Source organism: Dipodomys spectabilis, unplaced genomic scaffold (genome assembly GCF_019054845.1).
Source record: "Dipodomys spectabilis isolate Male_0828 unplaced genomic scaffold, ASM1905484v1 ptg000178l, whole genome shotgun sequence".
NCBI lineage: Eukaryota > Metazoa > Chordata > Mammalia > Rodentia > Heteromyidae > Dipodomys > Dipodomys spectabilis.
In genome coordinates this window covers 6,285,768-6,312,240 of record NW_024870855.1, presented here as the reverse complement: position 1 = coordinate 6,312,240, position 26,473 = coordinate 6,285,768, and the positions used below count along the sequence as shown (strand labels likewise).

The 26,473-nt window shown below is 44.9% G+C and overlaps 1 protein-coding gene and 1 pseudogene across 1 annotated transcript; both read left to right on the top strand.

Moving 5' to 3' along the window:
- Window positions 1-5,225: 5,225 nt before the first annotated feature.
- On the top strand, window positions 5,226-11,240 carry Yae1 (YAE1 maturation factor of ABCE1). Its single transcript, XM_042695062.1, has 3 exons — window positions 5,226-5,378; window positions 8,730-8,851; window positions 10,551-11,240. Exons 1-3 carry the CDS (start codon window positions 5,250-5,252, stop codon window positions 10,978-10,980), a joined length of 681 nt encoding a protein of 226 aa, XP_042550996.1. The 5' UTR covers window positions 5,226-5,249; the 3' UTR covers window positions 10,981-11,240.
- Window positions 11,241-18,026: 6,786 nt separating this feature from the next.
- On the top strand, window positions 18,027-25,387 carry LOC122120808 (annotated as a pseudogene).
- The last annotated feature ends 1,086 nt before the right edge of the window (window positions 25,388-26,473 follow it).

Here is a 26,473-nt window from a genome sequence, read left to right as displayed (position 1 = left end):
TTAGGTCAAATTTGTATTTATCCTATGACCCAGAAATTCTACTTCTAGATATATACACCTGAAAAATGAGAATATGTGTATATAAAATAATATCTATACCAAATGCTGGTAGCTCTCACCTGTAATCCTAGCTACTCAGGAAGCTGAGATCTGAGGACTGTGGTTTGAAGCCAGCCCAAGCAGACAAACTCAATAAATTTTTTATTTTGTCTGTTGTGGGGCTTGAGCTCAGGGTCTAGTTGTTGTCTCTGAGCCTCTTTGTGTCCAAGGCTAGCACTCTACCAATTGAGCCACAGCACCACTTGTGATTTTTGAGTGGTTAATTGGAGATAAGAGTCTCATGGGGGCAAAGGACATAACTAGCAAGATCAATAGAAAGCCCACAGATTGGGAGAAGATCTTCACTAGCCATACAACAGACAAGGGTCTCATATCTAAAATATAACTGGAACTCAAAAAATTAAATCCCCCTACAACAAATCTTCAAAGAAACAACTGCCCAATAAATAAGTGGGCTAAAGACTTAAAGAGAAACTTCTCTGAAGAGGAAAGAAGGATGGCCAAATGCTCAACCTCTCTAGCCATAAAAGAAATGCAAATCAAAACAACATTGAGATACCACCTCACCCCAGTTAGAATGGCTATAATCAAGAACTCTAATAACAACAGATGCTGGAGGGGATGTGGACAGAAGGGAACCTTACTGCATTGTTGGTGGGAGTGTAAACTTGTTCAACCACTTTGGAAAGTAGTATGGAGGTTCCTCAAACGACTCCACATAGAGCTCCCCTATGACTCAGCAATCCCACTTTTGGGCATTTACCCAAATGTTTACAAACAAGACCATACTAAAGCTACCAGCACGACTATGTTTATTGCAGCCTTATTTACCATAGCTAAGATATGGAACCATCCCAGATGCCCCTCAGTAGAGGAATGGATCAAGAAAATGTGGTATATATACACAATGTAATTCTATGCCTCCATCAGAAAGAATGACATTGCCCCATTTGTTAGGAAATGGAAAGACTTGGAAAACATTATATTAAGTAAAATAAGCCAGGCCCAAAGAAACACAGGTCCCATGGTTTCCCTTATTTGCAATAACTAGTATATGTCTGAGTCAAGCAGAAAAGGTCAGTTAAGTTGATGTTAGGGAAATGAACCCTAAGATATGCATTAAATGTTTTTTTCTTTCATGCAATTGTTTCTAACACATTTATAAGATGATTTCTTTGTTGCTTTGTATGTCCCTCCCCCACGGTATAACCCCTGCTTTCACTGTATTTGATATTGTTATAATTTGTGGAGGGGAAGGGAAAAAACAAATCGTTTAAATAGGGTTACAGGTGGACCCACTGCAACAATGAGATGTACAAGTCGTTATGTCGGAAACGAACTTTACAACTTTGGTGGCGGGGGGAGAAGGCTGGGTGAGGGGGTGGGGGGAGGATGGGATGGGAAGGGGAAATAAAGGAGGAGGCTACAATGCTTGATAAGAAATTTACTCGTTATCTTGCCCATGTAATTGTAACTCCTCTGTACAGTATTTTCATACACAGAAAAAGAAATGTACTCATTATCTTACCCATGTAATTGTAACTCCTCTGTACAGTATTTTCACAATAAAAAATGTAAAAAGAAAGAGTCTCATGGGGACTTTTCTGCCTGTGCTGGCCTTGAACCAGGATCCTTGGATCACACCCTCCTAAGTAGCTAGGATTATAGGCATGTGCCACGGCACCCAGCCCCAAGAGATTCTTACCTCTGTTTAACAAAAAAAATTCCAGAAGTAAGCCAGACACTCGGCTCAAGCCTGTAAGCCTAGCTACTTTGAAGGCTGAGATCTGAGGACAGCGGTTCAAAGCCAGCCCAGGAAGTTAAATCCGTGAGACTCTTTTCTCCAATTAACCATGAGAAAACTAGAAGTGGCGCTGTGGCTCAAATGATACAGCACTTGCCTTGAGCTGAAGAGCTGAGGGAAGCACCCAGGCCCAGAGTTCAAGACCAATGACTGAAAAAATAAAAAAATTCCAGAAGTGGAAGTATAGCTCAAGTAACCAAGGACCAACCTTTAGTGAAAAAGCCAACTGAAGCTTAAGACTCTAAATTGAAGCCCCAGTAGAGGGGGGAAAAAAATGACATGTTCAAGAATGTCCAAGCCAGGTACCAATGACTCATGTCTGTAATCCTGGCTACTCCGGAGGCTGAGATCTGAGGATCACAGTTCAAAGCCAGCCCAGGGAAGAAAGTCCATGAGACTCTTATCTACAATAAACCACAGAAAACCAGACATGGCACTGTAGCTCAAGTGGTAGAGCACTAGCCTTGAGCTGAAGAGCTTAGGAACAGCACCCAGCCAAGTTCAAGCCCCAGGACTGACAAAAAAAAAAAAAAAAGAATGTCCATAACTGCTTAAGTTTGAAAACTTCCAATCTGGAAATAACCCAAACATGTAACATTGGGTGAATGAACAAATTATGACATATCTGTACAATGAAAGTAGTACCCTACTACTTACAACACTCCTTCAGCCCAGCTTTTTTCCTAAAGTTTTTGCCCAAGCTAACTTTGAACCATGATTGCTCTAGATCATTCTTTGAAGATTAAAAAGGACTTAAAGCTGGGCGCCAGTGGCTCACGCCTGTAATCCTAGCTACTCAGGAGGCTGAGATCTGAGGATAACAGTTCAAAGCCAGCTCAGGCAGGAAAGTCCGTGAGACTCTTATCTCCAACAAAGCACTAGAAAACCGGAAATGGCGCTGTGGCTCAAGCAGTAGAGTGCTCACCTTGAGCTGAAGAGCGCAGGGACAGCACCCAAGCCCCAGAGTTCAAGCCTCACAACCGAAGAAAAGAAAAAGAAAACAAAAAAAAAAGGATTTAAAGATTTAATTGTGTAATGATCAAGTTTTTATAGTTTTTGTTTGGTTGGATTTTAGTAGTTATGGGGCTCGCCCTTGGGGGCCTTGTGTTTGCTAAATAGGGGTCTCTACCTCTTGAACCATGCCCCTAGGCCTTTTGCCTTCATTATTTTTCTGAATAGGGTCTCCTGTGTCTGCCCAGGGCCAACAGACCACCACATGCCTATTTAGGCTTCTGTTCAGATAGAATTAACAAATATAGGCCATCATGCCCAGACACGAGTTGAGAAGGAGTCTTAAGAACTTTTCTTCCCGAATGGCCTCAAACTGTGATCCTCTCCATCTCTGCCTGCCAAGTAACATAAAATGTAAACTACCAGTGCCTGGCATCACGTTATTTTTTTAATGGTAGATATTAATCGTCTTTTTGTTTTTTGTTTTTGTTTTTTGGTGTCAGTCCTGGGGCCTGAATTCTAGCCCTGGGTGCTGTCCCTGTGCTCTTCAGCTCAAGGTGAGCGCTCTACCACTTGAGCCACAGCGCCACCTCCGGTTTTCTGGTGGTTAATTGGAGATGAGTCTCACGGACTTTTCCTGCTCAGGCTGGCTTTGAATCTTGATCCTCAGATCTCAGCCTCCTGTATAGCTAGGATTACAGATGTGCATCACCAGCGCTCAATTGATGGAAGCCGGTTTTCCCATGGAAGCACCTGCAGGTTGGGACATCTAGGACTAACCTGACTGGAAGCTGCCCCTAAGAGGTCTCCAAGTAATAAGAGTTTAAATCTTCAGCCTCTCCCTCGTTGGTAGGCTGCCTAGTGTCAAATGTGCATTATAAAAGGGGAAACTCAGGTCCTGGAGTGAAAAGCCACAGGGAAATCCCTAATCCCATTATGCTTTACTAAAAACTCAACCCAAGGAGCTGTGTGAGTACAACTGAATAGTTAACCCCACAGGCTCCACCTGCAATATCAGAGAACCACTACCAGAGAAATGACATTAGATGCAAAGATGAGAGAATTTCCCCGTTTTCCACATGTAATAACTTTCCGAACTGATGTTTATTGCTAAACATAGGAGTAGTTGAGATGGACAAATTATAAGTAAGCATTCTGTCAGAGGCCAAAGGAAAACAAAAGTTTTTGTCATAGCATACCAAATTGTTATTGCCAATAATCATTGACAAACGTACAATGGAAACTTTGCAATACAAATCCTCAAGCCAAAACACACACACACACAAATAATAATCAACAATACCTTAATTTTCTTCTGCATTAGTGGTTACCTCCCTTTTTTTTTTTTTTATTGTAAAGATACTATACAGAGGGTTACAGTTACATGAGTGAGGTAATGAGTACACTTCCTCTTGAACATTGTTACCCCCTCCATTGTTTTCCCCCTACCATCCCCTCCCTCCCTCGGTTACCTCCCTTCTAATTCCTATCCTATATAATTTTATTCCCTCTTATTTTTTTTACATCAAAGCCTTGCAGAATTATCCATCGGATTGGTGTTTCCAAATAACCAGCTTTAGTTATTCATGAAAGGTTTGGGGTTTTCTGATTTATTTATATCAATTACTGTATCTATGTCTTCCCTTACTACTATTTTGTTTCTGGTTAAAATGTTATCTCTGTATAGGGGATGCAAAATTCCCTCTGAAGACTGAGAATTCGAACCTAGGGGTTGGGGAGTGTACCTAAGTGGCAGAAGCCCGAGCAACATTCTGGGTTTCACGCCCTGGATTCAGTCTCTCGCGCTGAAATATAAACTAGCACAAAACTGTTGCCTGATTCCCCACACCCCATCACTACTCGGTGTATTTTTTCCACACCGCTGTTCGGGGGGTGAGGATGTTCCCTGAGGACCTGGGCGCTGTCCCTGAGTTGCTTCCAGGGCTCTACTTCTGGCTCTTTGCTGGCTGCTCGGAGGTCAGAGCTCCTGAGCTCCTCGGCCCGGGCTGGCTGGCGATCCGCAGGTCTCAGCCTGCTGAGTGGCTAGCACGCAGGCGTGCGCGTCAGCGCCGGGCCGGGCCCGCCCGCTCCATCCCTCCCCGTCACCCCCACCCCACTGCGAAGGCTTCGGGGTCCGCATCAGGCTTATCCGGCGGCTCCCTGCCTCCAACGCAGGGCGCAGGCGGGCTGACCGCGCCTCAGTTTCCCCTGCTTTCACGCAAAGCCACGGGGACACCGCAGCAGGAGTTTGCAATCTACAGCCGAATGAGAGGGAGGCTGAGTCACCGCAGCAGGCGGCGACTCCAAGACGGCGGGGCCCGAGAGCAGCGTGGACCCCGGCGGCCCCGGCGCGCGTGCGCACGCCAGCGGCCTGCCGAGGCCCCGCCCCGAACCGGAAGTGCACGCCGGCGGCGCTTCCGGCGGTCCCGGGGTGATGTCGTGGGTTCGAGTGCAGCCGGTGGCCTGCGGCCCCGGGGAGCCGGGGGACGTGTTCGACGAGGAAGCGGACGAGTCGGTGCTGCTGCAGCGGGAATGGAGGAACCACATGCAAAGACGAGTTCAAGTAAAGCCCGGTGCCGGCCCTGGGGAATGCGGGGTGCGGGAAGAGGGGGTGGGAGGGAGGGATTCAGGGAGCGGGAGAGGGGACAGGGTTACGAGGCGAGGGGGTCGGGTGCGGGGAGAGGCGATCGGGGGTGGGGAGAGGGCCAGGGAGAGAGGATCGGGGTGCAGGGAGAGGGGGCCGGGCTGCGGGGAGAGGGGATCGGGGGTGGGCAGAGGGAGCCGGGGTGTGAGGTGGAGCCTGCCGCCTGGCGGCCTCCGTGATCTCGCGAACCGGGGTACGCGGTGGAGGCCGCCTGGTCGGCCTGTGCACTGCGTTAGGAAAAAGGTGAGAACTGAAGAGCTGCAGGGCCACGCCAGGATCGAGGATCGAGGATCGCGGCGGGGGGGGGGGGGGGGGGGGAGCGGCGGGAGGTAGGTGAGACGCCAAGGACCCCGTCATGGCGATCTGGGGACCCATCTCCGGTGACATTAGTCGCGCTAAAATTGTAGGCGTGGAGACGGGGGGGGGGGGGGGGGGAATAACCTATTCAGCTTGGGTAGGGAAAGCTAGTATGAAACCCTGGGGACTCAGTAAGGACCTGTATGTTTCTGGGACTCGCTCATTACTCCTCACTATTCGTCCAGGCTAAGGTTAATGACCAGATGGAGCACTCAGAATTTAGTCCTGGGCGAAACTAAGTTGTGTGATCTGTGTCCAACCATTAAATTGCTCTTAAAGCTTCAGTTGCCGCTGAGGCCTTAGTAGAGTGCCTGCCTAATCAAGCACGAGGGCCTGTGTGCAAACCCCAATAAGACACACACACACATACATTCTACCATCGACACACACACACACACTATGCCATTACTCAGGCCTGTAATCCTAGCTCCTCTGGCGTCTGACACACACACACTATGCCATTACTCAGGCCTGTAATCCTAGCTCCTCTGGCGTCTGAGATCTGAGGATTGCAATTCCAAGCTAGCCTAGGGAGAAAAGTCCGCGAGACAGTCTCCAATTAACCAGCAAAAAGCTGGAGATAGAGCTGTGGCTCAAATGATAGAGCTTCTGCCTTAGTGAAAAAAAACTACAAAAGAGCTTGAGAGCCGGGGCCCCGGTGGCTCATGCCTGTAATCCTAGCTACTCAGGAGGCTGAGATCTGAGGGTCACGGTTCAAAGCCAGTCCAGGCGAGGAAAGTCCGTGAGACTCTGATCTCCAATAAAACCACTAGAAAACCAGAAGTGTTGCTGTGGCTCAAGCGGTAGAGCGCTTGCCTTGAGCTGAAGAGCTGAGGGATAAGTGCCCAGGCCCAGAGTTCAAGCCTTACAACCGACCAAAAAAAAAAGGAGAGAGAACTTGAGGACCTCAGTACAAGACCCAGTACTGGTGTACACACACACACACACACACCAGCTGCTCTTATTTAACATTTCAATAAAATAATATTTACTTACTCTAGTAACCATGTTGTCTCTTACAAAATGCTATATGGGAAACAGGTTAGACAAGTAAGTACTAAGCATCCTTTGGCTTTTTAAATTTATTTTGTCCCAAACCTGGAGCTTGAACTAGGTGCTAGCATACTGTTCCTGAGCTTTTTGATTCAAGGATAGGTCTTTGCCACTTGAGACACACCTTCACTTCCAACTTTTTGGTGGTTAATTGGAGATTAGAGTCTCATGGACTTGCCTGCACAGGCTGGCTTTGAACTGTGATCCTTAGAACTTTGAGGTTTTTGTTTGTTTTACTAATCATCTTTGAGTGCTTAAACACCATTGGGAGATGCAGACTTACCATCCTTCTTTTCCATCAGAATTTTCCTCTCTCCCTGCTTTGCCAGCCTCCTTACCAACCTACACCATCCTAATAAGCTCCCAAGGGACCAGACGTGTTTTTCTACCGCTCCTTTCTTTCTTTATTTTTTTTTTTCCGGTCATAGGGCTTGAACTCTGGGCTTGAGTGCTGTCCCTATGCTCTTCAGCTCAAGGCGAGCACTCTGTCACTTGAGCTAGAGCGCCACTTCCCGTTTTCTAATGGTTTATTGGAGATAAGTCTCACAGACTTTCCTGCCCAGGCTGGCTTTGAACCGTGATCCTCAGTTCTCAGCCTCCTGTGTAGCTAGGATTACAGGTGTGAGCCACCAGCGCCCAGCTTTTTTTTTTTTTTGTCCGTCGTGAGGCCTGAACTCTGGGCCTGGGCACAGTCCCTCAGCTCTTTAGCTCAAGGCGAACGCTCTACCACTTGAGCCATAGCTCTGCTTTATGTGGTGCTGAGGAATCAACCCAGGGCCTCATGCATGCAAGGCAAGCGCTCTACCACTGAGCCACCTTCCCAGCCCTTCTACCACTCCTTTCTGTGATGATATTTCTGACACAATTTTGTTGTTGGGGAAGGTTTTTTCTTTTTTGTTTGTTCAAGTTCCATCTTGCAACTTGAACTTAGGTCCTGCACACTGTCCCTGAGCTTTTTTTTTTTTTTTTTTTGCCAATCCTGGGGCTTAAACTCTGAGCCTCAGCACTGTCCTTGAGCTTCTTTTGCTCAAGGCTAACACTCTATTACTTGAGCCACAGTGCCACTTCCTGCCTTTGCTGTTTATGTAGTACTGAGGAATCAAACCCAGGGCTTCATGCATGCTAGCAAGCACTCTACCACTAAGCCACATTCTCAGTCCCTCCCTGAGCTTTTTGATTCAAGACTAGCACTTTACCACTTGAGACACAGCTTCATTTCTGGTTTTTTGGTAGTTAATTGGTGATAAGAATCTCACCTGCCCAGGCTGGCTTCGAACCACAATCCTTAGGTCTTAGCCTCCTGAGTAGCTAGGATTCCAGACATGAGCCACTGGTCCCCCACCCATTGTGTTATGAATGATGCTAATTAAAAAAATATTTTAAACCCCTCTGTATAGCACCTTAATAATAGTAATAAAATTCTTTTTTTTGTGGGGGGGGGGGGGGGTCTGGTCCTGGTGCCTGAACTCTGGACCTGGGCCGGGGCGCTGTCTCTCAGCTCTTCAGCTCAAAGCTAGCGCTCTACCACTTGAGCCACAGAGCCACTTCCGGCTTTTTGCTTATGTGGTACTGAGAAATTGAACCCAGGGCCTCATGCATGCAAGGCAAGCGCTCTACCACTGAGCCACCTTCCTAGCCCCAACAATAAAATTCTTTAAAGAAAAATAAAGCCTGTAAAGTAAGAGAAGGAAAGGTGAGTCAGCAATAAACTTTTAGGAGAAACATAATCAACCTTGGTTTTGTGTCTATGCATGTAAGTTTGCTAACACACTAAAAGGTTTCATCAGTCTCTGAATTGGCTCAGTGCCTTTCTAGTTCACATGGTGATCATTTCAGCTCTGGTTCTTCATTTTCTTCCAGGAAGGTTACAGAGATGGCGTAGATGCTGGCAAAGCAGTGGCTCTTCAGCAAGGTTTCAACCAAGGTTACAAGGAAGGTGCAGAAGTCATTGTAAACTATGGACAAATTAGAGGAACGCTGAGGTAACTAGAAAAACTGACTTGCTGAATCATCTTCATCTCAGTGTTACTGCTAAATGTTTATGAAAGTAATATGGAACAACAAAAGGGTTTTGGGGTTTTGCCAGTTCTGGGGCTTGAACTCAGGGCCTGAGCTTCTTTTGCTCAAGGCTAGCACACTACCACTTGAGCCACAGTGCCACTTGTGTGTACGTGGTACTGAGGTATTGAACCTAGGGCTTCATGCATACTAGGCAAGCACTCTACCCCTAAGGCTGAGATTGGAAGGTGGAAATTTAAAGCTAGCTTGAGCATAAAGTTCACAAGACTCCAACTCAGCCAAGAGGTGAGATGTGGTGGCAAGCACCTATCATCCCAGCTTGCCAGGAAGATCTCATTCCAAGCCAGCCCCAGCAGGAGAAAAACGTTAAAGAAAAGAAGAATTGTATTCATTACCTGACTTATAGTATTGTAACCTCTTTGTACAACACTTCAATATAACAATAAAATTACATTAATTTTTTTAAAAACCAAGAAACTCCAGCTGAACAGAAAATGCCAAATATGCTGGTACAATGCCTGTTACCCTAGCTACTGTTGAAGCTTAAAGAAGGAATCATGGTCCACTGTGGCCCCAGCAAAAAGCTCAACCCTATCTCAAAAGCAACTAGATCAAAAGAACTGGAAGAGTGGTTCAAGCACTAGAGCACCTGCCTACCAAGTGTGAAGCCCTGAGTTCAAACCCCAGAATTGCCAAAATAACAATGATAACAATAATGTTTTCCTAGTACTGAATTCTGTGTTTGAAAGCATAAGATAATACTGTCTTCAAAAAGTAAAAAGTCATGATCAGTTCACTCCCTTTAATATATAAGCCAGATATTTTCCTTTGCAAAGAAAGGTAAGACATTGTCCAAAAAAAAAAAATGTGCTCTTAGCTAGAATCCTAATAGCTAATAATAGCTAATCCTAATGATCCTATAGCTCATACCTATAATCTTAGCTGCTAAGGTAGGCTGAGATGTGAGGATTACAGTTCAAAGCCAACCAAAGAGTCAGAGACTCTTGTCCCCAATTAACCACCAGAAAACTGGAAGTGATACTGTGGATCAGAGTGGTAGTAGAGTGCAACCTTGAGCAAAAGAGCTCAGGGACAGTGCCCAGGCCCTGAATTCAAGCTCCACAACCAACTCAAAAAGAAGTATTCTTTTTTTTTTTGGTGTCCAGTTGTAGGGCCTGAACTCTGGGCCTGGGCGCTGTCCCTCAGCTCTTCAACTCAAGGCTAGCACTCTACCACTTGAGCCACAGCACCACTTCTGGCTTTTTTTCTTTTTGCTTATGTGATACTGAGGAATCGAACCCAGGGCCTCATGCATGCAAGGCAAGCACTCTACCACTGAGCCACCTTCCCAGCCCAAAAAGAAGTATTTTTTATCTGACTTATATAACTTTAACTTTCGTTACATCACCTTTATAATAACAATAAAAAAATTTTTTTAGAAGGTAGGAAAGTGAAAAACTGAACTACCAACTTCCTCTTATTTAAAGGTCTTTGGGTTTTGAATAAAATCTTGTAGGACCTGCACATGAGGCAGAGCCTAGTAAGTCAGCCCTTTAGACTAGAAGCACATTGTGCAGAAAGAAGTTCCTTAGCGCTCAGCATCAACCATTCTAAAACCCACAATTGTTTGCCTCCTTAATTCTCGCTTCTGCTTCCACTCAGTGCTTTGCTCTCCTGGTGCCACCTGCACACTCACAGTGTGATTTGGATCAATAAAATACATGCTCTTCTTGATGCACTTGGCCAGTGTGAAGAGTGTGTGCTGCAGCGTCTGAAAGCCATAGCCTCGGGGCCCCAGGTGGGAGACTTACTAGACTCCATTGAGGGAATGGATCTTGGTCACAACGTTCAAGCCAAGGAAAAGATTGCCGAAGTTACAGATGCAAGACTGTGTGAAAATGGTGCTGAGTGGAACCAAAATGGTGACAAGACTGTTGATGGGGTAGAGGGCTCACATTTGGAATGTCACAGGACACAAGAGCACCCACATCTGGAACCCCCAAGCCTCACATGGGTTTTGGAACAGACAGCCACTTTAGTGACACAGCTGGGAGTGCCAGTAGATATATTACAGCACCTCAAACAGCTGTAAACACCATCTTCCCTTTTCTAGTCAGAGAGTTTCCCAATGAGACAGCCATGAGCATTGAGCATTTCACCTGTAGTGACCCTACTGCAGGTTTAAAATGTCCTCCACAGGAACACGATGAAATTAACATAACCTTTTTTGTCACTGGTAATTTTTCATAGTGTACGATGTGCTCAGGACATTCTAGTTACTATCATTTTCAAATTTCTGATCAAGCACTAGCAATTTTAGATCATTAGCAAAAGAGAATTAAATATTTTATCTAGCCTAACACTACCTCTTGTTTGTGTCAACATCAAGTGGTCCAAAACCTCATTACCAGCTACTCAGACCAAAGTCACCAAAAACAACACAAATAGATATGAGCCAGACACTGTTGGCTATCACCTATAATCCTAGATAATCAGGATCTGAGGATAAAGATCAAAAACAGCTTAGGCAAGAAGTTCAGTAAGATTCTTATCTCCAATAAAATTACTCTGAAAGGGCCTGGAAAGGTGGCTCAGTGGTAAAGTGCTTGCCTCAGATGCATGAGGCACTGGGTTCAATTCCTCAGCACCACATAAACAGAAAAAGCCAGAAGTGGCACTGTGGCTCAAGTGGTAGAGCGCTAGCCTTGAGCTGCAGAGCTGAGGGACAGTGCCCAGGCCCAGAGTTCAAGCCCCAGTACCAAAAAGAAAAATCCATTCCCTTGTGAGTATAGACTTGAATTTCAGTTCTTGACCCCTGAAGCACTGACAGTCCTGTTTGCCATCATGCCTCCCTTGGCCCCATCATGTGTTCCATATCTCTTTGCAGGCAATAATGAATAAATAATACTACAGTGTAATGTTAAGACCTTAAAGACAAATGTTTCAGTACTGTTTGAAGTTAAAGTTTATAAAGAAACTACACAAAGGGAAAAATGGAGCTAGGCACTGGTGGCTCATGCCTGTTGTAAACCTAACTATTCAGGAGGCTGAGACCTGAGGATCATGATTCAGTCACAGCAGAAAAGTGAGAGTCTTAATCTCCAATTAACCACCAGAAAACCAGTAGTGCTGTGGCTCAAAGAGGTAGGAGTGCTAGTCTTGAGCAAAACAGCCTCAGGGACAATACCCAGGCCCTAAGTACAAGCCCCACAACCAACAAGAAAGAACGAAAACATGGAAACAGTTGAATAAGCAAATTACTAGTTCCTAGCAGGCTTTCTGGTGTGTGATCTTGATAACAATAAGAAAGCTGGTCACTGGAGGCTTGTGCCTCTACAGTAATCCTAGCTACACAGGAGTTTTAGATCTGAAGATCACAGTTCAAACCTAGCTCAAGCAGGAAAGTGTATGAGACTTTTATCTTCAACTAACCACCAACAAGGCAGAAGTGGAGCTGGTATGTAGAAGAGTGCTAGCCTTAAATAGAGAAGGGGGGAAAAAAAGGATAGAATTTAAGCCCTAGGACTAGCATACACAAAAAGAGACTGACCTAAATTCTTCTCAAACTCTTGAGACTTTCTGCCCTTCTCTTAGGAGGTTATTGTGCTGCTCTTTTTGTAGTGATGTGTATTGGTCCTTCACATATTACTATTCAACTCAAAAACTATTAGCTTTCCACTTAGTGCTTCAGATTTGTCAAAAAAAAAAACAAACAAAAAACACTGGAGTCGTCAGTATAGGAAATATCCTATTGTCTTGTCCTATCGATCATCTGATCCTTCTAGAAAGAGGGCCAGAAAAGTGAAAATCAGAACTACCTGCAGATTCCCTTTACACAAGTTGTATTGTGGTACATTCATCTGTTTATGAGGCACTCACCATTGGAGAGCCAGGCCTTACCCTGTTTGTGAGAAACAGTTGAGTTAGTTCAAATCCACTAGGTGGTGCTAGTGGACTCAATATGTCAGAACTGCATGAGCCTCATTCCTAGCTAGCTTCAGTGCCCTTTAGAATTCACTTGTCACAGTACAAGAAGCTACTAATGTCTAAAGGGATGCTACATTGAGTCGTATTATTAAGTTGGTGAGAGTTTTCTAGGTTTGTCAACAAACAAGAAATTAGAAGCCAACTGGGTGCCAGTGGCTCATGTCTATAACTCTAGGTACTCAAGAATTGAGATGTGAGGATCCCAGTTTAAGCCAGCCTGGGCAGAAAAATCTGTGAGACTCTTATTTCCAACTAGCCACAAAAGGGTAGAAGTGGAGTTGTGGTCTAAGTGGCAAAGTGTTAGCCTTCAGCAAAAAAAAGCTCAGAGACAGCACTGAGGCCCAGAATTCAAGCCCCAGGACCTGCCAAAAAAAAAAAAAGACCTAGATAATCCTGGCTGGAGGGTGGGTCACTCCTTTCAGCCGTACCTCTACCTTGCATGGTGGGGGCAGCAGTTAGGTTAAAAAAAAAACAACAACCTTCATTTCCTGCCTGAAAAAAAAGCAAGAAAAAAAGAAAAAAAAAAGCACTCTTATTCTTCAAAGCTCTGAAGCCTAAGTGGATTGAGGTTCAAAGATACCAGTGCAGAAAAGTCCCAGATTCTTTTTTTTTTTTTTTTGGGTCCGGTCATGGGGCCTGAACTCTGGGCCTGGGCGCTGTCCCTCAGCTCTTCAGCTCAAGGCTAGAGCTCTACCACTTGAGCCACAGTGCCACTTCCGGCTTTTTTCTTTTTGCTTATATGGTGCTGAGGAATCGAACCCAGGGCCTCAGGCATGCAAGGCAAGGGCTCTAACACTGAGCCACCTTCCCAGCCCAAGTCCCAGATTCTTATCTCCAATTAACTGGCAAAATGCTGGAAGTGGATCTGTGACTCAAGTTGTAGAGCCACTGGGAAATAAAGTTTAGGGACAACAGCAGGTTCTTAAAACTAATTATAGACTTTCCTTATGACCCCAGAAAACTATTGGGCATATATCCGAAGAAGAGTAAATCAATAAACAAGAAAGACACTTGCATACCTATGTTTAGCCAAAGTGCCCAACAACAGATGAATGGATAATTGAAACATATACAGACCATTTTATCCATCTATATTTGTGTGTATATATATATATATCTATATATATATATATATATGTGTGTATATATGCACAAACACATACATATATGGTAGAGAACATTAACATTCATTATTACACAGCCATAAAGAAAAATGGAGCCAGGCGCTGGTGGCTCACGCCTGTAATCCTAGCTACTCAGGAGGCTGATATCTGAGGATCGAGGTTCAAAGCCAGCCCGGGGAAGGAAAGTCCCTGAGACTCTTATCTCCTATAAACCACTAGAAAACTGCAAGTGGCACTGTGTCTCTAGCGGTAGAGTGCTCGCCTTGAGCTGAAGAGCGCAGGGACAGCTCCCATAGAGTTTAAACCCCACGACTGACCAAAAAAAAAGAAAAATGGAGTCATATTGTTTGCAGACAAATGGATAGAACTGGAAAAAACCATACTGAGACAAGCCAAGCTCAAAAAAACAAATTATGTTTTGGATCACAAATGAAAGCTAGACCTAAAAGATGCATATTCATGGGCATAGACATATATATATATATACCTGTATACATAGTTTTATATATATATATATGTTCTATATATATTATATATATATATATATATATGGAGAAACAGAACATGAGCTTAACTAAGGTACTACTTGGGAGAGGGGAAGATGAAAAGAAGGTGAATATTTTTGAGATACACTGAGACTATATATGAAATTAGCATAAAGAGCCTCAGTGAAAGCTTTTGATCAAGGAGTTGAAAAGAGAAATAGGCTCTGTTGTGGGGTGGGTACTAGCAGGAAAAAAATTGAGCTATGAAGGAGAGCTCAAGATTGTCCAAGTAGATTGCTTGCCTGTATGGAAATAGAGCAATAAAACTGTTTGGAATTGTTTTAGGAGTTGGGTCAGGGAGTAAGGGAGAGTGGGGGTTGGGGGTGGTACCAGGAATGTAGGATTCACTAGCAGGCTATCCCAGCAGATACCCGCCCATGCATAACTAATGAATGTTTTAAAAAAAAATAAAAGCAACCAATCAACCCAGGCTGGGAAGGTGGCTCAGTGGTAGTGTGCTTGCCTCGCATGCATGAGGACCTGGGTTCAATTCCTCAGCACCACATAAGCAGAAAAAGCCAGAAGTGGCGCTGTGGCTCAAGTGGTAGAGTGGTAGCCTTGAACTGAAGAGATGAGGGACAGCGCCTAGGCCCAGAGTTCAGGCCCCACAACCAAAAAAAAAAGTATGTTTCCCTAATTTCTTAAATGATTTTGCAAACCCACCATAATAATAGAGTAGTCTCACAGTAGTTCTTACAATCCTTACCAATGAGGCAAACCCCTGACAGAAGGGTATAATATGATAGTCTGAGCCGGGCGCTGGTGGCTCACGCCTGTAATCCTAGCTACTCAGGAGGCTGAGATCTGAGGATCACGGTTCAAAGCCAGCCCGGGCAGGAGAGACCGTGAGACTCTTATCTCCAATAAACCACCAGAAAACCGGAAGTGGCACTGTAGCTCAAGTGGTAGAGCGCTGGCCTTGAGCTGAAGAGCTGAGGGACAGCGCCCAGGCCCAGAGTTCAAGCCCCACGACCGACAAAAAAAAAAAATATAATAGTCTGAAAAGGAAACATCTCCCTTTTTCTTAACTGTATTTTTTTTGTCTTTTCTTTTTTGGTACTGGGGATCGAACCCAGGACGTTGCACTTGTTAGGCAAACGCTTTGCCACTGAGCTACATCCCAGCCCTACATCTCCCTTTTTCTTATTTGGAAACTGCTGAAACACTTTTCTCACGTAATCAGATCCTAAGGTAATCAAGGATTCTCTAATTTACAAGTTCTATTGTGAAACATCAAAAGCACTTGCTTATTACAAAACTAACCATAATCAGGTGGTGGTGGCTCATGCCCATAATCCTAGCTGCTCAAGAAGCTGAGATCTGAGGGTAACAGTTGGGCAGAAGCGTCCATGGAACTTTATTTTTACTTTTTATTTTTATTGTGAAAATACCATACAGAGGAGTTACAATTACATGGACAAGGTAATGAGTACATTTCTTATCAAGTATTGTTGCCTCCTCCTTTGTTTCCTCTTCCCACACCCTTCCCATCTCCCTCCCCTTAGCCCCCTCCCCCCCCCCCCCAGCCAAAGTTGTAAAGTTCGTTTTTGGACATACATCTTGTACATCTCATAGTTGCAATGGGTCCACCTGTATCCCTATTTAAACAATTAGTTTTTCCCCTTCCCCTCCACAAATTATATCAACATCAAATACAATGAAAACAGGAGTTATACTGTCGGGGAGGGACATACAAAGCAACAAAGAAATCATGTAATATGTTAGAAACAATCACAAGAAAGAAAAAACATTTGAATCCTTATCTTGGGGTTCATTTCACCTAACATCAACTTATCTGACTGTTTCTGCTTGTCTCAGACATATACTAGTAATTGCAAATAAGGGAAACCATGGAACCTATGTTTCTTTGGGCCTGGCTTACTTCACTTAATATAATGTTTTCCAAGTCTTTCCATTTCCTAACAAATGGGGCAATGTCATTCTTTCTGATGGAGGCATAGAATTACATTGTGTATACATACCACATTTTCTTGATCCATTCACCTACTGAGGGGCATCTGGGTTGGTTCCATATCTTAGCTATGGCAAATAATGCTGCAATAAACATAGTTATGCTGGTGGTTTTAGTATGGTCTTTATTTATTTATTTATTGTCGGCCGTGGGGCCTGAACTCTGGGCCTGGGCGCTGTCCCTCAGCTCTTCAGCTCAAGGCAAGCGCTCTACCACTTGAGCTACAGTGCCACTTCCGGTTTTCTGGTGGTTTATTGGAGATAGGAGTCTCAAGGTCTCTCCTGCCCGGGCTGGCTTTGAACCGTGATCCTCAGATCTCAGCCTCCTGAGTAGCTAGGATTACAGGCGTGAGCCACCAGCGCCCGGCTTTATTTATTTTTTGTCAGTCGTAGGCTTCGGTCCCTGAGCTCTTCTGCTCTTTTAGCACTACCACTTTGAGCCATAGCACCACTTCATTTTCTGGTGGTTAATTGGAGGTAAGAGTCTCCTGGACTTTCCTGCCTGAGCTGGCTTTGAACTACTATCCTCAGATCTCAACCTCCTGAGTAGCTAGCATGACAGGCATGAGCCAGCAGCACCCAGCCTCCAAGAGACTCTTCTCTCCAATAAACTACCACCACCACCACCCAAAAAAAAAAAGCCAGAAGTGGAGCTTTAGCTCAGATAGTAGAACACTAACCTTAAGCAAAAAACCTCAGGGACAGCTCCCAGACCCTAAGTTCAAGCCCCAGGACCAACATACAAATAAATAAAACTAAGCACAGAGTTTTAAGGAATCAGCTATACTAGACTTAACTGCTAAGGAATTGATGGTGAAAAGAAATTTTATTTAATGCTTTTAACCAATTTCAACCCCAAATGATACCAATTAAACATATTTTCACTTGAAACCACGTTGCTCTTCCATTCAGGATGCCAAATGATGTATTATTAACCTGTGATTTTAATCTTCCTGTAAGCAGCTATCAGGTTGACAGGATGTCTAGAATATGGCACAGTGCTCATCAGCGCCTGCTTCACTTGTCAGCCTAGAGAACAAAGGGGAAAAGTGGCAGTGGCTCTGAGGTCAGGCATGGGATCTATTTTCACTGGGCTGCTCCAAGGCCTGTGCCCCTTGTATGTGAACATAATACCTCTGACCTCATCTCAGACCACCCTTGTCCCCAAGGAAGGAACAAGGAACAAGGGGATAATTGGCTGATGGCAGATGGTGCTCAGTTGATGGAAGTAATGATTGGAGAAGCAGAAGAAAAAAAAATCAGGGTAGCTGCTTTGTCGTGGCAGGCTGTATACCAAATCAAAATGTTCATAATGCATACAGCTAGAAAGTTTTATGCTAGGAATTTGATAAAAAGAAATAGGCAATTTACATACTTTTTAAATTGTTAGATTGAAGCCAGGCATGGCGGATCACACCTGTAATCTGAGGTATTTGGAAGAGGAATATTGGAAGGATTGCAGTTCCTGACTAGCCAGAGACCCTACCCTATATTATCAGAAAAAGCTGGAGATGGTGGTGCAAGCCTGTTATCCCAATTACGGTGAGATATAAACAGGAAGATTACGATCCAGTCTGCCTGAGAAGAAAGAAAGATCCTCAAGCTGGGTGCTGGTGGCTCACACCTGTAAACCTAGCTACTCAGGAGGCTGAATTCTGAGGATCATGGTTGAAAGCCAGCCTGGGCGGGAAAGTCCGTGAGACTCTTATCTCTAAATAAACCACTAGAAAACTGGAAGAGGTACTGCGGTTGAGCTGAAGAGTGCAAGGACAGTGCCCAAGCCCAGAGTTCAAGCCCCAAGACCAACCAAAAAAAAGGAGGAGGAGGAGGAGCAAGAGGAGGGGGAGGAGGAGGAGGAGGAGAAGAAGACTCATAGAAATAAGGAAAATGATTATAGAAAGCATTTAAATAAAAGTCACTACTGTAAATTCCACTCTGGGAAGGCAGAGCAGACTCAACCCTCTTCTTGATTAAGTACCTATATCACCTAGATAACCGACACACTGGAAGGCAGTCACCTCCCTCCCTCCCTGAGGTCACATCCACATCCGGTGTGGCCACATCTACTTCCGCCCCTGGCCTTGAAAAGGCTGGTCTGTCCTTTTTTATTCTTGCTTCTTGGGCTTCCAACTTGACCTGAGGCAGCCTGCAAATAAATCTTTCCCTTGCCTGAATACCTTGTGCTGCTCTCTTTCCTTGGCTGCCAATTTAATTTACCTAACAACTACAACCTGGGCACGGTAGCTCACCCCTGTAATCCTAGGGACTCAGAAGTTTGAGGTCTGAAGATCACAGTTCAAAGCCAGCCCAAGCAGGAAAGTCCATGAGACTCTTCTCCAATTAGCCACCAGAAAACTGGAAGTGGAGCCGTGGCTCAAAGTGGCAGAGTACTAGTCTAGAGTACAAAAGCTCAAGGACAGTGCCCAGAACTCAGTGTCTTGACTTCAAGCCCCACAACTGACCAAAACCAAACAAAAACAAGGCACAGCCAGGCACTAGTGGCTCATGCCTGTAATCCTAACCACTCAGGAGGCTGAGATATAAGGATCATGGTTCAAAGATAGCCTGAAAGGGGGCTGGGAAGGTGGCTCAGTGGTAGAGCGCTTGCCTTGCATGCCTGAGGCCCTGGGTTCGATTCCTCAGCACCACATAAGCAAAAAAGAAAAAAAAAGCTGGAAGTGGTGCTGTGGCTCAAGTGGTAGAGCGCTAGCCTTGAGCTGAAGAGCTGAGGGACAGCGCCCAGGCCCAGAGTTCAGGCCCCACGACCAGACCCAAAAAAAAAAAAAAAAAGATAGCCTGAAAGGAAAGTGCATGAGACTCATCTCCAGTTAACACAAAAAAAGGCCAGAAGTGGTGCTGTAGTTTAAGTGGTAGAGTGTTAGCCTTAAGCAAGAAGGAGTTTAGTGCCCAGGCCCAGAGTTTAAGCCCTGTGACTGACAGGAAAGAAAAAAGTCACAGTGTAACTTTCCTATTGCACACCTAATGTATGCTAACAATAAAAATGAAAACAAAATTGTGTATAAAGATTTCCCTAGGTACTTTGTAGTTCACACCTGTAATCCTAGCTACTCAGGAGGCTGAGATCAGAGGATTGCAGTTTGAAGCCAGCCCAAGCAGGAAAGTACAGTATAGGAGATTCGTATCTCCAATTAACCATCAGAAAACAGGTAGTGAGGGCTGGGAAGGTGGCTCAGTGGCAGAGCATTTGCCTTGCATGCCTGAGGCCCTGGGTTCGATTCCCCAGCACCACATAAGCAAAAAAGAAGAAAAAAAGCCGGAAGTGATGCTTGTGGCTCAAGTGGTAGAGCTCTAGCCTTGAGGTGAAGAGCTGAGGGACAGCGCCCAGGCCCAGAGTTCAGGCACCACAACCGGACCCAAAAAAAAAAAAAAAGAAAACAGGTAGTGAAGCTGTGGCTCATAGTGGTGGAGTACCTATCTTGAGCAAAAGGAGTCAGGGACAGCACCCAAGCCCTGAGTTCAAGCCCCACGACCAACAAAAAAGGATTTCCCTTGATTCCCTTGTGGTTCACACTGTTAATCCTAGCTACTCAGGATGCTGAGATCTGAGAATCAAGGTTCAAAGCCAGCCTGGGCAGGAAAGTATATGGGACTCTTATCTCTAATTAACCACCCAAAATCTGGAAGTGGTGCTGTGACTCAAGTGGTAGAGCACTAGCCTTAAGAACAAAAGCTCAGGGACAGTACCCAAGCTGAGTTCAAGCCCCAGGATAAGCCAAAAAACATTTTAACTAAATTGAGTCTTTCACTCTATATATTCTAAGAATTGTTTCTTTTTTTCCTGTTAAGGTTGGACTTCTGTATTTAAATTTGTATTCCTAACTACTGCCAATAAAAGGGTAATCCATTTTGATCACTTATTGCCAAGTAAGCCTTTATGTTTTCCATAATTAAAGGTAATTTACTTAAGTACCTGATATCTCCATTACAAAATAGGTTCCTGTTTCCCAGGAGGCCCATCAGAGTAATTCCCAGGAATGGCAGTGGAGTCTTAGAGCAGCTGCCAGAGCCAGCATTTAGGGAACTGAGGTCTCATTTCAGAAAGCTCTGCTTTCCAGACAAGTCACTCACCACCCTCAAGACCAGGGCTATGACTCACCAGAAGTCCCTCTCTAAACCTCAGGACGGAGGAAAAAAATACCTGACATGTCACTAATAAAATGTGAGTGTGCTGGCTTTTATAGCCTATGGTTGGAGGAACAGAGGAATTCAGAGCACAGAGAAACATACAAGCCAGGAGTCAATGGCTCCTGCCTGTAATCCTAGCCACTCAGGAAACAGATCTGAGAATCCAGTTTGGAAGCCACCCAAGCAGGAAAATCTGAGACTCTTTTTTTTTTTCTTCTTTTTTTGCTGGTTGTGGGGCTTGAACTCTAGGCCTGGGTGCTGTTCCTCAGCTCTTCAGCTCAAGGCTAGCACTCTACCACAGAGCCACTTCCGGCTTTTTCTGCTTATGTGGTGCTGAGGAATCGAACCCAGGGCCTCATACATGCAAGGCACTGAGCTACCTTCCCAGCCCCCTGTGAGACTCTTATCCCCAATCAATCACCAAAAAGCCAAAGTGGAGCACTAGCTTTGGGCAGAAAAAGCTCAGGGACAGTGACCATGCCCTGAGTTTAAGCTCCAAGACTGACATGCATGACCCTCCCTGCCCCCCTCCCACACACAAAGTTATACAAAGGAATTTCAACATGTATAAGTACAATGTATTATTATTAGTGTTGTCCCTTCCATTAGTCTATATATACACAATGTTGGTTTTTCCCTTAAATTAAGAAAAATATGCCCAGATACACCTCATTAATAAGGACACATAGGTAATCTCATTAATAAGGACACATAGGTAGACTGAGAGCGCCTCCTCTAGGTGTCAATACTGTCTCAAAAACAACCAAAAACAAAGCAAAACAAAAGAAAAACTTGGGGCTGGGAATGTGGCTCAGTGGTAGAGTGCTAGCCTTGAGCAAAAAACTCAGGGACAGTGCCCAGGCCCTGAGTTCAAGCCCCAGAACTGGCAAAAAAAAAAAAAAAAAAGTAAAACTTCTCTAAATATTTTTATTTATTATTGTCTATACCCCCTGTAATGATTCCCATCAAAACAAGACTTTTTTCCTTTTAGAAACAAAATCTTTATTTACTTAGTGTATATAGGTACTGGGGTTTAAACTTAGGGCTCCCAAAGCTGGAACTCTGCCACTTAACCACACCTCAACTCCCAGCTTTTGGCTAGGTGATTGGAGATAAAAGTCTCACGGATATATCTGCTCCATCTGTCTTCTAAATATGATCTTCAGATCTCAGTCTCCTGAGTAGCTGGGATTACAGGCCTGAGCCCGACGAAGTTTTGCAGAGAGGATCCCATCACCCCCAGGTTGTTGGTGCTCCCACCCTTTCTTCACAATATCTATGCTAATAGGACTTTTTACTTTTCCTGACTTACCCTTCAATTCTAGTCCTGTGGATGACTGAGTGGAAATCTTTTTTTTGGGGGGGGGGAGGGGAAGGGGGTCCGATCATGGGGCCTGAACTCTGGGCCTGGGCACTGTCCCTCAGCTCTTCAGCTCAAGGCTAGCGCTCTACCACTTGAGCCACAGCGCCACTTCCAGCTTTTTCCTTTTTGCTTATGTGGTGCTGAGGAATCAAACCCAAGGTCTCATGCATGCAAGGCAAGCGCTCTACCACTGAGCCACCTTCCCAGCCCCTGAGTGGAAATCTTATAGACCAGATTGTTTTTGTTTTGTTTTTCTCAAGGCTGAGGACATTTCTGGGAATATTTCCCAGCATTCCAATTCAATCTGTGTGTGTGTGTGTGTGTGTGTGTGTGTGTGTCTGTGTGTGTGTGTGTGTGTGTGTGTGTGTGTGTTCATCCTGGGGCTTGAATTTAGGGCGTGGGCATGGTCCCTGAGCTCTTCTGGCTTTGGGGGTAGTTAATTGAGGAGTCTCACAGACTGTCCTGCCCAGGCTGGCTTCAACCCATGATCCTCAGATCTCAGTCTCCCTCAGTAGTGAGTGTTAGCCTAACCTCTTCCACCTTAGGAGCCATTCTGGTATCTGGCCCTGCCACAAAGCATGGCCTTTCCCCAAAGGACACAAGCCCTTCTGTGAAATTAACTGATTATCTTATTGGGTGACTCAGGCCTTTATAACCATAAATCTTAGCTCTGCCAAAACAAAATCTTCATAAACCTCATAAACACCACATCCCACACAAACCAGACTTCAGAGTATCCCCCAACCCTAGTAAAATTCTCCACCCTCAGCCCCCTTGGCATATAAACCCCCTTGCTCAAGGACAAGTGCTGCCCAAGAGGGTCAGCCTGTCAGCTGTACTTGACTTGATGTCCACGTATTCTTCTGGGCTGAGGCTTTCTAGTAAGGATTACAGGGGTGAGCCATGGACACACTGCTCAATAATTGATGGTGATTTTATAGTTTTGATGGTTTTCCCAAAAAGTCTCAGCATAAAGGGGATTTGAGTTCATATCCCATGGCATAACTAAAAGGAAAAAGGGTTATCCCCTGGGACATGTCCCAGGGAAATGGGGAAACAGTACAGAAGATCCCAACAAGGCCACACAGTCGATTTAACTCAAGAAACCTTTATGCAGCCAAGTACTGGTCTAGGAGAACAGACTTTGGAGTACACTATAAACGGCTTTTTAAAAGTGGCTTATGAAGCTATATACAGGTTGACTGTCCCTTTTCTGAAAATCTAAAATACCCCAAAAGTAAAAAAAAAAAAAAATTTTTTTTGGGTTCGGTTGTGGGACCTGAACTCTGGGCCTGGGCGCTGTCCCTCAGCTCTTCAGCTCAAGGTTAGCGCTCTACCACTTGAGCCACAGCGCCACTTCCGGCTTTTTTCTTTTTGCTTATATGGTGCTGAGGAATCAAACCCAGGGCCTCAGGCTTGCAAGGCTAGCGCTCTACCACTTGAGCCACAGCGCCACTTCTGGCTTTTTTCTTTTTTCTTATGTGGTGCTGAGGAATCGAACTCAGGGCCTCAGGCATGCAAGGCAAGCGCTCTACCACTGAGCCACCTTCCCAGCCCCCAAAAGTCAAAACTTTTTTAACATCACATATATAAGTGTCTATACCTGACCCTCACACAAGTTGCAGTTACAATTAAAGCACACATTGGGTGTTAGGGGCTCACACCATAATGCTAGCTACTCAGGAAGCTGAGATCTAAGGATGCTTTTTAAGTCAGCAAGGGCAGAAAAGACTTAAATTCTTATCTCCAATTAACCACCAAAAAGCAAGAAATAGAGATATGGCTCAAGTGGTAGAGTTCCAGATGTTAAAAAAAAAAAAAAAAAAAAAAAAGCTAAAGTCCTGAGTACCAGTACACAAAAAAGTTTGTAAATAAAGACCAAAGGTTTCATTCCTCAATTTCACTCAAGTCAGTGTTGTATAACTATCTTTAATGCTTTTTTTTTTTTTTTTTTGGCAGAGGGAGGGGGAGGAGGGGTGTCAATCATAGGCTTGAACTCAGAGTATGGGCACTGACCCTGAGCTTCTTTTGCTCAAGGCTATCACTCTACCACTTGAGCTACGACACACCACTTCCGGAATTTTCTGTTTATATGGTACTGAGGAATGGAACCCAGGGCTTCATGCATTCTTTACCACTGAGGCACATTCCCAGCCCACCTCAGCCATTCTTCCACTGGCCGGGATTACAGTGCACAGGTGGACACTGCAAAGGTTTCTTGAGACCAGATTGATTCCCTTCCCAGCCTGCATGCACCTCCTGAACAAAGTCTGCCCAAGAATCACCACCTGTGGCACGGGGGCTGAGGCTGTGTGGCCTCTTCTCAAAGGAGCTCAGCCTCACCCTGGAAGCAGGCTTTGCAGTTCTGGAAGCAAGTTTGTCAAAGGAAAGATAGATCCAGGCAAGTTTGATAAAGGTGACTCTTGCAAGAGCTGCCATAGCTATGGAAAGCAAGGCAAGAGGGCAAACTATGTACCTTTCCATTGCCTGAAGGTTTTCCTAACCAACCCACCAAGCCAAGGAGATCATCAACATCACTGGTGCCCATGTCCTCACTGTGACCCTGAGCTGCCGAAGCAGAAGTTGTAGTCATACAAGATTTCTTTTTTTTTTTTTTTTTTGGGGGGGGGGTTCCGGTCGTGGGGCCTAAACTCTGGGCCTGGGCGCTGTCCCTCAGCTCTTCAGCTCAAGGCTAGCACACTACCACTTGAGCCACAGCGCCACTTCCGGCTTTTTTTCCTTTTTGCTTATGTGATGCTGAGGAATCGAACCCAGGGCCTCGAGCATGCAAGGCAAGCACTCTACCACTGAGCCACCTTCCCAGCCCAATACAAGATTCCTCACACAGGTATAAGCGAGATTTTGGACTTAGTGAAGGGATCATATTACTATGTGGCCTGTCAGAAGTACTTCAAGATAATACATACTGTGGACAATGTGACTTTTCTTTTTTCTTTTTTTTGGGGGTCCGGTCGTGGGGCCTGAACTCTGGGCCTGTGCGCTGTCCCTCAGCTCTACAGCTCAAGGCTAGTGCTCTACCACTTGAGCCACAGCACCACTTCCGGCTTTTTTCTTTTTGCTTATGTGGTGCTGAGGAATTGAACTCAGGGCCTCAGGCATGCAAGGCAAGCGCTCTACCACTGAGCCACCTTCCCAGCCCCAATGTGGCTTTTCTTTGAATCATCCCAATCAGTTCTTTGAGAGTCAGCCAATGCTCACTGATGGTAAAGACCCTAAGAGGGAATCCAACCTGCTAAAAATCCTGCAGCCCAAGATGAGTGTCCAGAAAGCCATGGATGTGTCCTCTGCCCTAGCGTGTTGAACTCCTCCCTGGAGATGGATCTGGAGGGGCTAGAAGGTTAGTTCAGCCCGTGATTTGAGGCCACACTCCCCCACCTGCTCCTGTATCCTATTTTGTTTTGTTTTATTTTTCCTTTTTAACTTGTTTCTTGAACGTTTTCCTCCATCTCATTCCAATCCATGTGCAAACATTTATTCAGAAAACAGGCTTTCAGGTAAAAATAAAGACTTCCACTATATTTTGCTTTGCTAGAAGGAAAAAGGAACAGTTCCTACTAAAACTATTCAGTTGAATATTTTATTTGAGTCCCTGTTTTAGGAAATGACAACAGTAGCCTCTGGACTACTTAAAGTCCCCAAGAAACAATGCAACTAAAAACAGCTTTTACTTTAACTCTTAATACTTTGTCATTTGACCCAGTTCTTTCTGGACTGTATTTTTGCTAATTAATATCAAATGTATGCTAGGAGTCACTTAGGGGTGCTGCTTCCTGGTGGGGTGGACTTTGCCTCAGTATGTAAGATTAGAGCACCCAACATCATTTGCAATCACTAAGAGAAGGTTCTGTGGTACCCTGCTATGGCTATTGTAAATCAGCTAGGGTACAGGTGCTCCCTTATCCTATCAAACTCTATTGATCAAATTGTGACTTCAAAGTTTAAAAGAAACAGTCTGCATAGCTCTTTACAATCAGGAATGAACAGTAACCCTCATTATCTGCTATTAGCTTCCATTCACTTTGGGTTCTGTTCATAAAGAGGAGTTAAGCACTAAAGCAAGAAAGTTTAAGTGAAAGCGTTTCTTCCACCATCTACTTTCATACCTATTTTCATTAGCCTTATTGATAAATATTCTGATATTAGTATCCCCGCTCTCATGCAAGCAGGATGTCACAAACATGGATAGTGACCTGCACACAGGATTGGCTATGCTCTCCATGCCAGCTGTGGCAAGGTGAGGAAGGCAGGGCTGGGGACCTGTGACACTTCCTCTGTCTCAAAGCCCTGTTCTTCCCTAGGGTCTCTACTCACCCAGAGGTTCTGCGGGCTCTAAGGAGACTTAGTTTGCGATGTGACTCTCCACGTGTTACTTCGGGTTGTATGAACAATGTTAGTCTGTTTTCATCCACTTTTTTTTTTTTTTTTTAT

Excerpts from the sequence above, each read along its gene's own strand:
- Yae1 (XM_042695062.1), top strand. The coding sequence starts at position 5,250 with ATGTCGTGGGTTCGAGTGCAGCCGGTGGCCTGCGGCCCCGGGGAGCCG. Across the intron at positions 5,379-8,729 it reads ACATGCAAAGACGAGTTCAA|GAAGGTTACAGAGATGGCGT; the intron begins GTAAAGCCCGGT and ends ATTTTCTTCCAG. Across the intron at positions 8,852-10,550 it reads CAAATTAGAGGAACGCTGAG|TGCTTTGCTCTCCTGGTGCC; the intron begins GTAACTAGAAAA and ends GCTTCCACTCAG.